This window comes from Tigriopus californicus, chromosome 2 (assembly GCF_007210705.1).
Source record: "Tigriopus californicus strain San Diego chromosome 2, Tcal_SD_v2.1, whole genome shotgun sequence".
Taxonomy (NCBI): domain Eukaryota; kingdom Metazoa; phylum Arthropoda; class Copepoda; order Harpacticoida; family Harpacticidae; genus Tigriopus; species Tigriopus californicus.
In genome coordinates this window covers 6,412,670-6,426,568 of record NC_081441.1, presented here as the reverse complement: position 1 = coordinate 6,426,568, position 13,899 = coordinate 6,412,670, and the positions used below count along the sequence as shown (strand labels likewise).

Here is a 13,899-nt window from a genome sequence, read left to right as displayed (position 1 = left end):
CACCTTTGAAACGCTAATCAAATTAAGGGCAAGTTCAGGAACCAACACAACTTCATTCAGTGTACAAGTCTCATATCGATCGTACAATTGAGTGATTATTTACCCGGCCCTGTTATGTGGCTCTCACGATGCGACCATCTCCCACAGTAATCTTGAGAGGCTCGTCCAACAATTCCAACGACTCAAAACTATCCACGCGTGTGCACATGTGACATGCTGCTCCTCTATCCACTCAAGTGTTGGTAGATACATGCACTAGAAGGCCAAAATCACCTCCCTCAGTGGTCGCAGAAGTCGAATTGGGCTTCTTGGTCCTCCAATCACTTGGCTTTGGTCTCCCTTGCGTCTTCACCCGACCATTTTTCTTCAAATGGACTTCACGTCCACATCGAAAACAGGTCGGCGACTTCTTCTGAAAAACTTAGGTCAGGCCTTTCTCTCCGTCCTTGGGCAGGACTAAGGTCACCCTCTTGCGCTCTTCAATGAGCAAGCGCTCGGTAACCACCTTCCAAGAGGGACCCTCCGGATTGGCCTCCAACGCCGTGACCAGTACGTTAAAACCTTGGGGTAGACTAGCCAACAAATGCACTACCCAATCTTCCTCTTCAACTGGCGCCCCTACCACCGCAAATTCGTGAAACATTTTGGTGAGGGCCTTGGTGTGTTTTTGAACGTTGCCTCCCTCATCCAATTGACCAGAGTACAGCCTCCTCATCAGTTGGAGCTTGTTGGCTCACGTACGCTTCTGAAACTGATCTTGGAGACAACGCCACACCTCCTCAGGCTCGGTTGGGTCACCCAGTAAGTACAATAAGCCAGGATCAACCGACAGGACTATTGTGGCCAAAGCCCGATCCCTCCTGGCCTTGAACTTGATAGCTGCCGCAACCGACTCACCGGATCCATGAGATCCTTCAACTGGACTTGGTGCGCTCTCCGTTCCTTCAACTATCCCCCACAATTCATCCTCAATCAAGGCCATTTTTACCTGGATCTTCCATGTTGGAAAGTTCAAACCTTTTAACGGAATTTTGAGTCGCCATTAGACATCTTTCCACTTTTTCGTCCTGGCAACGTTCCTGGACCCATAACCTGTTGGATTTCTAGCTGGATGTCGTTCCGTGGGATAATAACCAAGTCAAGTTCTTATACACGTGGGTTTTCATGGCGGACAAAACAACGAGTGACTCTACTTTTACTTACAGGGTGACAGGGGTACTTCAAAGAAAAAACAACACACGGAACTTAATAAAATTAACAGGGATTATGGAAACGGACAGGTGTAATCATATCAAATTCTAACATGACCTCTGGGGGTGGTGGTCCTCATGACATGATTGCCGTCTCGCCCAAGGAGTCCACATCCGGTTGCAAATTTTGAAAATGATAAGCTAAGTGAGAGATGTGAGGCTGGGACTTGACCATAGAACGCGCAGCAACCTCGTGTTTGGTGTTGGGGATGAGTTCGTTCTCTAGAACTGGAGAGAGCTGATACTGAGTGTCTTCGCCGGCTCCTCGGACCATCGGCTTTCGTAGGATCTTTCCCTGTTGGTTACTCAGACATTTAGGCAAGCGCTGGTACCGGCAAACAAACTTGCCTGCCAATGCCAGTGATGCAAAATTGGCGTTTCAAACTGGTTTTAACTAAGATGACCCTTCCTCATATAGCAATGTGAAAGAAGGGTCAGCTTCTCTAAAACGTGTTTGAAACCCCAAAATTGCATCACTCACACTGGTAACAACAAACAAACGAACCTGCCAGAGCTTGCCTATATAGCAATGGCCTGTGAGGATTAAAATGTAGTAGACCTGACTGGGGCCTTCAATGTTGAAAATGTTGAATACTTGAGGATCAGCAAACGTGGAGTCGGATTGTTCGTCAATAATAGCATAGCAATTTCCGGGCTGTGCAGGCAGCTCAAGATTCACAAGTAGAGTTTTGCTGCCGGTCTTTTGGTTTGCTAGATAAAGGCAAAAGAGTTCCCAACAAGGAAAAACAACTCAAAAACGAAAAAGATAAGGACTCAAATGACAAAGCAGCCAAGAGTGTTCAAAAATATAAAAGACATAAAAGAAGCAAGTAAAAAAGGAGTCGAAAAGGTGGAAAAATGGCTGAAAGTGGGAAAATCGAAAAAAAATTAGCCGAAAAGGCTATTAAAGATTAAAGCTCATCATTTTATCTTTCAGTTTTGAACGCCTTGTTCGAGGTGTATTGATCACATTCTTGGCATCCTCCATCTGAATCATGTTAAATCATATGCTTATTTTCAGCTGTTTTGTTCTCTGGGAAAGGGAATTCAATCAGAGTGACGAGAGAATACTTTTTAGAGTACTCGTGCGACTTCAATCTCCAATACTACCCATTTGACACGCAGGTAATATTCCAAAGATGTATAATGTAAATCGTGCTCGCAAGCTGTTTGCTGTCTTATTTTCTTGCTTTGCTTTTTTGCGTCCATTTCTATCCACTAAGGGGAATATCAAAAATCAAAAAGAAAGAACGTTACCATAACTCCTATGTTTGATTAATTATTCTCACCCTCCTCCTTTGCATTGAGCAAAAGCTTTGAGAATTTCTTTCTTTAGGTAACTTCTATCGTTGTTCTATCCTGTCCTTTTCCTTGACCACAGAACCAGAAACCTCTTTATGCGTTCCTTGAAAAGCACCTACAGGGATGTTACAAGTTCCGAAACCAAAAGTCTTGACGCATGCTCGATGCCCCCATTTCATGGTGTACCACCGCCCAATAAGCGTTTAATTCCCTTTCCCTTTCACGGAAACCTCAGATACAGCATTCGAGTCTCTCATGGAGCATATGGTTAATGGTCTCAAAGGTCAAACAGATCGAAATATTTTTACGAGGAACTTTGCAGGCATATATAAGAGAGCTCTCGTATTTTGAGAGGCTGAAAAGAATAGGACATGTTTGATTCTGGCAGTTTTGTACTCCAGAATGATTATACCGGTACATATACGACATATGTTAATTACTTGAGGAGAAAAAAAAGTCAATATTCTTAACACTTCCTTTTGAATCCCAATATTTTGTAGTGGTTGACACATTGAGTGGCTGGAAATGGCCCCGCATGGTCACCAAGATCCGTCTGCTTTGATTATCACATGAACGGGCAACGCCCATGGAGACAAAAATAATGCCTAAATTCCTCACTTTACAAACTTGATTTTAACGCTGTAAGCTTTTTCTCGAGATAATTGGCGTATATGGGCAAAAATGGAAGGTCCGGAGGCGGAGGTTAGCACTGCGCTCCATGTGATGTCGCTGACAGCTCGGGAAAACGCGAAATAGTCCAGTTGAGAAACCCATCAATAATGCGAGTAAATTAATCTTCCCTTTTTAATTTTATAAATACCAGCGATGGATGGAGTAGTGGAAGTAGTCAAAAATACCTGAGAGAGAGCAAGGTCAATCAGATAACGTCCCTTCATATCTACAACACTTAAACAGTCTTCATTGACCCAAAACAATGAGATGGATTTTGCTGTATGAGGCGTGAGTGTTTGGGCGTCAAAACCAGACGACGGCAATCTGCTAATAACACTGGCTGTTATTACATTTTCTCAGAATTGTTCTTGTCTCTATTGCATTGGCAAATTTTGCCAGGTTCAACATATGACAAAGAGGATGGCTTCCTATGGCTGGTCGAATAGAGGAAGAAAGGCGCTTTGAAGCTTGGATTTTTGTGTTTACTCGGGTCGACAACACAATCTTGCATTTTCCTTGATAGGGCAATGGATGGGACTTTGATCCTCCGAGTTCGGACATGCTCAGGGGTTCACAATGAATGAAGTTTTGCCTCAGATCTGCCAAAATCCTACGCGAAGAACCTTTTTCGAAGTAGAGTATTTGTCGGCATTGGCCTGTTGTCGGTAAAATGAGCTACCTGGCTGATTGTTCGATCACATTTGTAAATTCTAAGGCAGAGCACGCCCCATCCATCTCTTCCGACGTGAAGTCCAGTAAGAGAATAAAATCATCAAGGTGATCCACGAATTGTTTGCCTTGCGTGGAGTCACTACAGTGAGTCAAGAGCGGGTGTTCCAAACAGCGCTTTTATTTTAAGTTTTTTTCATACCCATGATCAGCTGTTGTTTCGCGACGGCTCTCGACCAATCAGTGAAAGCCAGGCAAAAGGAGATGACGCGTCTTCTACATGAGTGTCATTAATCCTATTGAGATAGTTGTCGTCTGGTCTCAAACCTGTGTCTAAGGTGATAAAAAAAGTTGCGTGAGAAACCAATCAAGTCTGGGTCTGTTGCCGAGGCCGAGACATTGAAGAGGCCACAGCAGAACGAGATAACATCCCATTACATACCGGAAATAAACGAAGACCTTCACATGTCGAACATCACAAACACAATGGGGTCGAGTCAGCTTTTAGGAGCCACTCACGAAGCTCGTCGACGGGACGCTTATATGGATTTCTATGGAGAAATTCGTGGAATAAAAGATCGACTGGAAGAGAGAGAGTAGACTATCATCAGGTTGGAGAAGCGGCTCGAGCAATAAACAGAACCTGGTTTGCTGGGGACAGAGTTATAAGTTTTGAGTCAAACCAAGGAACAGCTAGATGCTCTAGAGAACAAGAAACCCGATTCCATCGTTCGACTTGACTCGGAGGTTCAAATTGATGACGCGAAAATCCTGAAATCTTTTCGACACAACAGTGGCGAGAGCACACCACCTTGTGGAGTCCCCCTTGTGAAGAATCGCTCAAACTCCTCTCTCTCTCTCTCAATTTATGTCATTGCTCTAATATTTTAGGAGGTATTATCCGCACCATTGTACAATCGCATGAGGGAATTTCCTTTCTCTCATGCTCTTTATGATTGATATTGCCGAAGGTACCCTGGGTGTCTAAAAATGCACCTAGAGTTTACTTTCTCTCAAATATGATTGATTCAATTTTGTCACAGACCTAGGGAAGGGTAGAGTTTGTGGCTTTTTGCTTTCGAGAGGCGTGCTATTGTTCATAAAGAGGACTATCAAGTAAGTGCCTGTCCTGTAGTTGCCAGACTTTTAAAGGACTTTTTGGAAGAAGAGATCAATTGACCTTACATTCGAATAATTGTCCTTGCAATGCTTTGGAAGAAATTTTGCTTTTGATTTGCACCGTATCCGACTTGCGTCTCCCACTTTGGCTTGCAAACTGCCGTTGGTTAGGGAATATTTTGCAACTGTAGCTATCCGCCAATCATTTTGATTATGACTATAATTTGGCGCTCAAACAAAAAAATGTTGTTCGTATGTCGAGTAGAAATTCCAGAGGATTGCACCAACCGGTTTTCTTGCAAATGCCTCAGTACAGCTCTTTCGAACCGTCAAACTTCAGCAATATCTGCTCAACATGAAAACAACATCTTTGTCAGAGTCTAGATATCATCTTTGAGCGGAACAATATTTCCTTTTGCAAACTTTCGTCTTCTAATGTGATTGAAATGACTGCACGTATTGCTGAATGGAACAAGTCCAACACTGTTCGGCTAAATATACTGAGCACGTTGTATCTTTTAACATCGTTCAATATTTATGCCATGCAATCATCAACGAACTAACCTGTCTACCCAAAGTTACCCAAAGTCAGTGACAAAAGCCAACCAAATGAAAAAGTCACTTTTCTCATTTCACTCAGTTATGTCAAATGGAGTTTTCAATCCAAGGATGGACTTCTAAATATGTCGTGCTGCAAAAAGATGGATCAGGCGTACAATATCAAGGTAAGGATCAATCGCGTCTGTCATTGTCTTAATTTCAAATGTAAACAATGTATAAAATACAAAATAGCAATGAAATATTTTCTTTATTATTAAGGCTTGAGGAACCTAGTCGAATATGAAATTCAGTTGGAGGACTTACAGATAGGCGAAGAAGATGGTGTCAGCAAAGCAATTGTAAAGGTGGTCTTTCGACGACGGATGGAATATCATGTGACCAATACCTTCCTTCAAACCATTATTCTGGTTTCCGTCGGATTTTTATCATTTTTCTTTCGCGTGGACAATTTCACAGACCGAATTATGGTTACTTTAACGGTGATGCTAGTTGTTGCCACCATCATGTCTACAATTCAACAAGTAAGGAAAAACGATGCCTAAAATAAGTAATGGTTAGTCTTTGAGGAGGTTCCAATATATCTTTTTGCTATTTTTTGTTCATCACATTTTTTGCATGTTTTCACGACCTCCCGAGGCACATTGACAACTACAGGCTCCTGATGCTGATGCATCTATTAAAGTATTTTTTCTAGATTTATGCAATTCAGATGCAAGGGTGTTTGCTTGTTTTTTTATTTCGTTGTTTGTTTGTTTGTTTGTTTGGTTGGTTGGTTGATTGTTTTTTTTTTTGTTTGTTACTGAGACAGAAGGCAAATCAAGTGCTCGGTCTGCCATTCAATGATGGATGTACCAATGAAGGTGATTTCCCGCTATGCTATCACAACCATTGCTTATTATTACCTCGCCTGGGAATGACCCCAGGCTTGCCCATATGCTAGCCAAGGATCGGACCAAGGGTAGCATAATGGAAAGTAGACGCTTTACCAATTCAATACCGATGCTACACTAAGATTGACATGATAAATCCAAATCTCGTCGATGCAGTTCTAACCATGGATAGATTGTGATTGTGATGGATCCTCCCCCATCCCTGACATATGTGACCCAATAACCAACCCTCCCTCCTGTTTTTTATTGCTAAGGAGTGAATCCATACCAGTTAAGCAAAACGTGGGTCAATTACGTCTGCTTTCTTGAATGTCTTATTAAGTTTGAAGGTAGAAATTGCAGAAGTTGGCCATTCGGATGAGCGAAAGAGCTCAACCGAAGCATTTGCAAGAAAACCGGTTTGTGCAACCCTCTCGAATTTCTGCTCGACATAGGAACAACATTTTTTGTCGGAGTCTAGTCATCCGTCTTTACCTTTTCTTAGGAGCTTATAGTCATGGGTCTTCTAGACCTGAAATTCTTTTCATGCAGTTTAATTTACTCACTGGAAATTTCATATGAAGTAAAATTCTATAAGTAAATCAGTACATTTTTTTCTTTCGTTTCAGAATCTACCAAAAACGGCCTATTACAAATTGATTGATTATTGGTTAATGTTTATCTTAAACATCTTAGCATCCATGATGCTTTTCCATACCTTCCTTCAATTTACCATCAAACGGGATAATCAGAGTCAAAGTTTTTTGTCTAGATTATTTCGTCAGCCTGAGTCAAGAAATAAGACAATCCAAACTTCACACCCTGGAAAGCGATACGTTGGTTATGATGACAACATTATGAGAGATGCTCAGAAAACTAACCAATTGGGAAAGACGCTCTTTTTGCTAGTGATCCTTATATTTAATCTCATTTTTTGGATTGTAGCATTGGGAGAGTATGTCAAGAGTGCAGAACATTATCTACATCTGAAATAATGTTTCAAGAATTAGATAACATTGATAGAGTTTGACAAAAGAAACAGGAAAATAAATCATCCATATTTTGTTGTGGCTCAAAAATGTACGAATGTTGTAACAAATATAAAGGCTGTCATTCAATGAATGTAAAAACTGTCTTGTCTGAATATATAAAAAACTAGAGGTGGCAAAGAGGGTCCGGATTGTTTTTAATCTTGCCATGAGACAAGAAATCTCGTCGTAATTAAGGCCGTATTGCTGAGTAAAGTAAAATAGGGTGAACGGCTTTTGCAAGACCTGCAAATTGACATTGAACACCATAATCAGCCATTTCTTGCCTGGCAATGACTAAACAAGGGTGTACACCATTAGCACGATCTGCAAAAAGTCATATAACTCCATAAGCAGGCATTTCTTTTTCTTTACTGACTAAAATAGATTGAACGGCTTTTGCAAGACCTGCAAATTGATATTAAACACCAGAATCAGCTATTTCTTGCCTGGCAATGACAAAACAAGGGTGTACACCATTAGCACGATCTGCAAAAAGTCATATAACACCATACGCAATCATTTCTTTCTCTTTACTGGCGAAATTAGGGCGCACAACATTTGTAAGACCTGCAAATTGACATTGAACACCATAAGCAGGCATTTCTTTCCGCGTACTGATTTAACTAGGGTGCACAATATTTACAAGACTTGCAAATTGACATTGAACACCATAATCAGCTATTTCCTGTCTTGTACTGACTAAACAAAGGGTGTATTCCATCGGCAAGTTCTGCAAAAAGTCATTTAACACCATAAGCAGGCATTTCTTTCTCTTGACTGACGAAACTAGGGTGCACAACATTTGTAAGACCTGGAAAATGACATTGGGTACCAAAAGCCGGCATATCTTTCTCTTTACCGACTAAAATAGGGTGCACAGCTTTAGCAAGACCTCCAAATTGATTTTGAACACCATAAGCAGGCATTTGTTTCCTTGTGCTGAATGAACTAGGGTGTACACCATTAGCAAGACCTGCAAAAAGTCATTTAACACGGTACGCAGGTAACTCTTTATTTCTATTGACGACCCTAGACTGCACAAGATTTCCAAGACCTTCAAAAAGACATTGAACACCATAAGCAGGCATTTCTTTCCTTGTGCTGAATAAACTAGGGTGTACACCATTAGCAAGACCTGCAAAACTCATTTAACACCGTAAGCAGGTATTTATTTATTTCTCTTTCCAGACGAAATTAGGGTGCACATCATTTGTAAGACCTGAAAATGACATTGAGCACCATAAGCAGGCATTTCTTTCTCTTTATTGACTAAAATAGGGTGAACGGCTTTTGCAAGACCTGCAAATTGACATTGAACACCATAATCAGCCATTTCTTGCCTGGCAATGACTAAACAAGGGTGTACACCATTAGCACGATCTGCAAAAAGTCATATGACTCCATAAGCAGGCATTTCTTTCTCTTTACTGACTAAAATAGTTTAGTGATACCGGTTGGAGTTGACCAATAACCAATACCAATGTTGATACCAATGGATTCGACTCGGGCTCGATCTAAGGATTGTTGTAGAGCAGTAGGTTTCGGGTAATTCGTCTAAGTCCCAGGAAGGAGTGGAAATATCACAAGTTCTGATGATGATATTTTATTCCGATGAAGTATTGAATATGTACCAGAGTGCACGAACATACGGTCCTCTTAGGTTGAGAGTCCAGTAGTTACTTGTCTTACCCCTATGGTAGACTTTACCAAGAAACCTCTTGATACCTCTTTATGCATTGGGGTGATGACAGACATATGAGTTATATGGCACTAAATCATCGTATTACTGTTATTGTTATGTGACAGGTTGACAGGTCCTTAGATCTGCTTCCAGTCTACTGGCCTTGACATCTTTGCACACTTGGCTTGACATCTTTGCACTCATTAATCTTCGTTGGTGTGATTCGCACTCTTGGCCTTGGACTCTTTACCACGCTTTTGCTTCCACATTATTCTTGGCTCTATTGCAAGCGTTGGGATGAATATTTGCTCTCGTTCTATAATGGTCTATCGCAGCTCAGCAGTATACGGCTGAATGCTGTTTCACTACAATAGGGTGAACGGCTTTTGCAAGACCTGCAAATTGATATTAAACACCAGAATCAGCTATTTCTTGTCTTGTACTGACTAAACAAGGGTGCAAACCATTAGCAAGACCTGCAAATATATTTAACACCATACGCAATCATTTCTTTCTCTTTACTGGCGAAATTAGATTGCACATCATTTGTAAGACCTGCAAATTGACATTGAACACCATAAGCAGGCATTTCTTTCCGCGTACTGATTTAACTAGGGTGCACAATATTTACAAGACTTGCAAATTGACATTGAACACCATAATCAGCTATTTCCTGTCTTGTACTGACTAAACAAAGGGTGTATTCCATCGGCAAGTTCTGCAAAAAGTCATTTAACACCATAAGCAGGCATTTCTTTCTCTTGACTGACGAAACTAGGGTGCACAACATTTGTAAGACCTGGAAAATGACATTGGGTACCAAAAGCCGGCATATCTTTCTCTTTACCGACTAAAATAGGGTGCACAGCTTTAGCAAGACCTCCAAATTGATTTTGAACACCATAAACAGGCATTTATTTCCTTTTGCTGAATGAACTAGGGTGTACACCATTAGCAAGACCTGCAAAAAGTCATATAACACCGTACGCAGGCAACTCTTTAGTTTTATTGACGACCCTAGACTGCACAAGATTTCCAAGACCTTCAAAAAGACATTGAACACAATAAGCAGGCATTTCTTTCCTTGTGCTGAATAAACTAGGGCGTACACCATTAGCATGACCTGCAAAAACTCATTCAGCACCGTAAGCAGGTATTTTTTTATTTCTCTCTCCAGACGAAATTAGGGTGCACATCATTTGTAAGACCTGAAAATGACATTTAACANGCAAATTGACATTGAACACCATAATCAGCCATTTCTTGCCTGGCAATGACTAAACAAGGGTGTACACCATTAGCACGATCTGCAAAAAGTCATATGACTCCATAAGCAGGCATTTCTTTCTCTTTACTGACTAAAATAGTTTAGTGATACCGGTTGGAGTTGACCAATAACCAATACCAATGTTGATACCAATGGATTCGACTCGGGCTCGATCTAAGGATTGTTGTAGAGCAGTAGGTTTCGGGTAATTCGTCTAAGTCCCAGGAAGGAGTGGAAATATCACAAGTTCTGATGATGATATTTTATTCCGATGAAGTATTGAATATGTACAGGAGTGCACGAACATACGGTCCTCTTAGGTTGAGAGTCCAGTAGTTACTTGTCTTACCCCTATGGTAGACTTTACCAAGAAACCTCTTGATACCTCTTTATGCATTGGGGCGATGACAGACATATGAGTTATATGGCACTAAATCATCGTATTACTGTTATTGTTATGTGACAGGTTGACAGGTCCTTAGATCTGCTTCCAGTCTACTGGCCTTGACATCTTTGCACACTCGGCTTGACATCTTTGCACTCATTAATCTTCGTTGGTGTGATTCGCACTCTTGGCCTTGGACTCTTTACCACGCTTTTGCTTCCACATTATTCTTGGCTCTATAGTTAACGTTGGGATGAATATTTGCTCTCGTTCTATAATGGTCTATCGCAGCTCAGCAGTATACGGCTGAATGCTGTTTCACTACAGTTACCCTCCTCTGATGAAAGGCGCTGTGTCCTCGCAGCATTATTCCTTTGGATAGATGGGGGTGGGCTCTCCGGGTTTGGTGTGTTGCGGCGGCAAAGACTGGCAGAGAGGATGCAACTTGGGTAGCTCTTGGTTCCAAATATCATTAGTCCGATGCATAGGCCAATCATCGTGGCTATGGTGAATCCTACATGAGTCGCATGGGACCATGACATGGGTTTGGGAGCTTGATGGATGGCAGCGATGAATTCCGACATGGGTAGAGGTTGGGGTATGTCGGGTTGGTTCAACTGGAGCAGAGCTTGTTGGAGTTCCTCGGGCTGTATGCGGCTGTGGGGTTGGTTGTGGTTGAGGAGTTTGACAAGGTCAAAGGACGGGATTTTTGGGGGTCGGGTTACCACGATGTCGGTGCCTAGCCAGTTGGATCGGACTGCGGGTACATAGTGTTCCTTGGTGTTGAACGAGCAATCCGTCTCCAGGTGTAGTGGGGTGACTCCGGGTGTATATCGGATGTCGGTAGTTCCATTGGAGCACGTGATTCGCATATTAAACACCAGAATCAGCTATTTCTTGTCTTGTACTGACTAAACAAGGGTGCAAACCATTAGCAAGACCTGCAAATATATTTAACACCATACGCAATCATTTCTTTCTCTTTACTGGCCGAAATTAGATTGGCACATCATTTGTAAGACCTGCAAATTGACATTGAACACCATAAGCAGGCATTTCTTTCCGCGTACTGATTTAACTAGGGTGCACAATATTTACAAGACTTGCAAATGACATTGAACACCATAATCAGCTATTTCCTGTCTTGTACTGACTAAACAAAGGGTGTATTCCATCGGCAAGTTCTGCAAAAAGTCATTTAACACCATAAGCAGGCATTTCTTTCTCTTGACTGACGAAACTAGGGTGCACAACATTTGTAAGACCTGGAAAATGACATTGGGTACCAAAAGCCGGCATATCTTTCTCTTTACCGACTAAAATAGGGTGCACAGCTTTAGCAAGACCTCCAAATTGATTTTGAACACCAATAAGCAGGCATTTGTTTCCTTTTGCTGAATGAACTAGGGTGTACACCATTAGCAAGACCTGCAAAAAGTCATTTAACACGGTACGCAGGTAACTCTTTATTTCTATTGACGACCCTAGACTGCACAAGATTTCCAAGACCTTCAAAAAGACATTGAACACCATAAGAGGCAATTTCTTTCCTTGTGCTGAATAAAACTAGGGTGTACACCATTAGCAAGACCTGCAAAACTCATTTAACACCGTAAGCAGGTATTTATTTATTTCTCTTTCCAGACGAAATTAGGCCACATCATTTGTAAGACTGAAAATGACATTGAGCACATAAGCAGGCATTTCTTTCTCTTTATTGACTAAAATAGGGTGAACGGCTTTTGCAAGACCTGCAAATTGACATTTGAACACCATAATCAGCCTTTTCTTGCCTGGCAATGACTAAACAAGGGTAGTAAACCATTAGCACGATCTGCAAAAAGTCATATGACTCCATAAGCAGGCATTCTTTTCTCTTTACTGACTAAAATAGGGTGAACGGCTTTTGCAAGACCTGCAAATTGATATTAAACACCAGAATCAGCTATTTCTTGTCTTGTACTGACTAAACAAGGGTGCAAACATTAGCAAGACCTGCAAAATATATTTAACACCATACGCAATCATTTCTTTCTCTATCTGAGCGAAATTAGATGCACATCATTGTAAGACCTGCAAATTGACATTGAACACCATAAGCAGCATTTCTTTCCGTACTGATTTAAATAGGGTGAAATATTTACAAGACTTGCAAATTGACATTGAACACCATAATCAGCTATTTCCTGTCTTTGTACTGACTAAACAAAGGGTGGTATTCATCGGCAAGTTCTGCAAAAAGTCATTTAACACCATAAGCAGGCATTTCTTTCTCTTGACTGACGAAACTAGGGTGCACAACATTTGTAAGACTGGAAAATGACATTGGGTAACCAAAAGCCGGCATCATATCTTTCTTTTTACCGACTAAAATAGGGTGCACAGCTTTTAGCAAGACCTCCAAATTGATTTGAACCACCATAAACAGGCATTTTTTCCTTTTGCTGAATGAAACTAGGGTGACACCATTAGCAAGACCTGCAAAAAGTCATATAACACCGTACGCAGGCAACTCTTTAGTTTTATTGACGACCCTAGACTGCACAAGATTTCCAAGACCTTCAAAAAGACATTGAACACAATAAGCAGGCATTTCTTTCCTTGTGCTGAATAAACTAGGGCGTACACCATTAGCATGACCTGCAAAAACTCATTCCAGCACCGTAAGCAGGTATTTTTTTATTTTCTCTTCTGACGAAATTAGGGTGCACATCATTTGTAAGACCTGAAAATGACATTTACCAAAAGAGGTATTCTTTCTCTTTACCGACTAAAATTAGGGTGCCACAGCTTTAGCAAGGACCTCCAAATTGATTTGAACACCAAAACAGGCATTTCTTTCCTTGTGCTGCGAAAAACTAGGTGTACACCATTAGCAAGACCTGCAAAAAGTCTATTAACACCTGACGCAGGCAACTCTTATTTATTTGACCTAGACTGCACAAGATTACACAAGACCTTCAAAATGACATTGAACACCATAAGCAGGCATTTCTTTCCTTGTGCTGAATAAACTAGGGCGTTTACACCATTAGCATGACGCCCAAAAGTCATAAACGCACCGTAAGCATGGATCAATTTTTATTTCTCTCT

At 41.2% G+C, this 13,899-nt stretch overlaps 1 protein-coding gene across 1 annotated transcript in view; it reads left to right on the top strand.

Annotated features, from left to right (window-relative positions):
• The window catches only part of LOC131877031 (uncharacterized), an 81,775-nt gene extending 74,171 nt beyond the window's left edge, over window positions 1-7,604 (top strand). Inside the window, exons 7-10 of the mRNA XM_059222593.1 lie at window positions 2,272-2,375; window positions 5,653-5,737; window positions 5,832-6,094; window positions 7,072-7,604. Coding sequence (XP_059078576.1) covers window positions 2,272-2,375; window positions 5,653-5,737; window positions 5,832-6,094; window positions 7,072-7,437 — 818 coding nt within the window. The 3' untranslated portion in view covers window positions 7,438-7,604. The remainder of the gene's footprint in view (window positions 1-2,271; window positions 2,376-5,652; window positions 5,738-5,831; window positions 6,095-7,071) is intronic.
• Window positions 7,605-13,899: the final 6,295 nt, after the last annotated feature.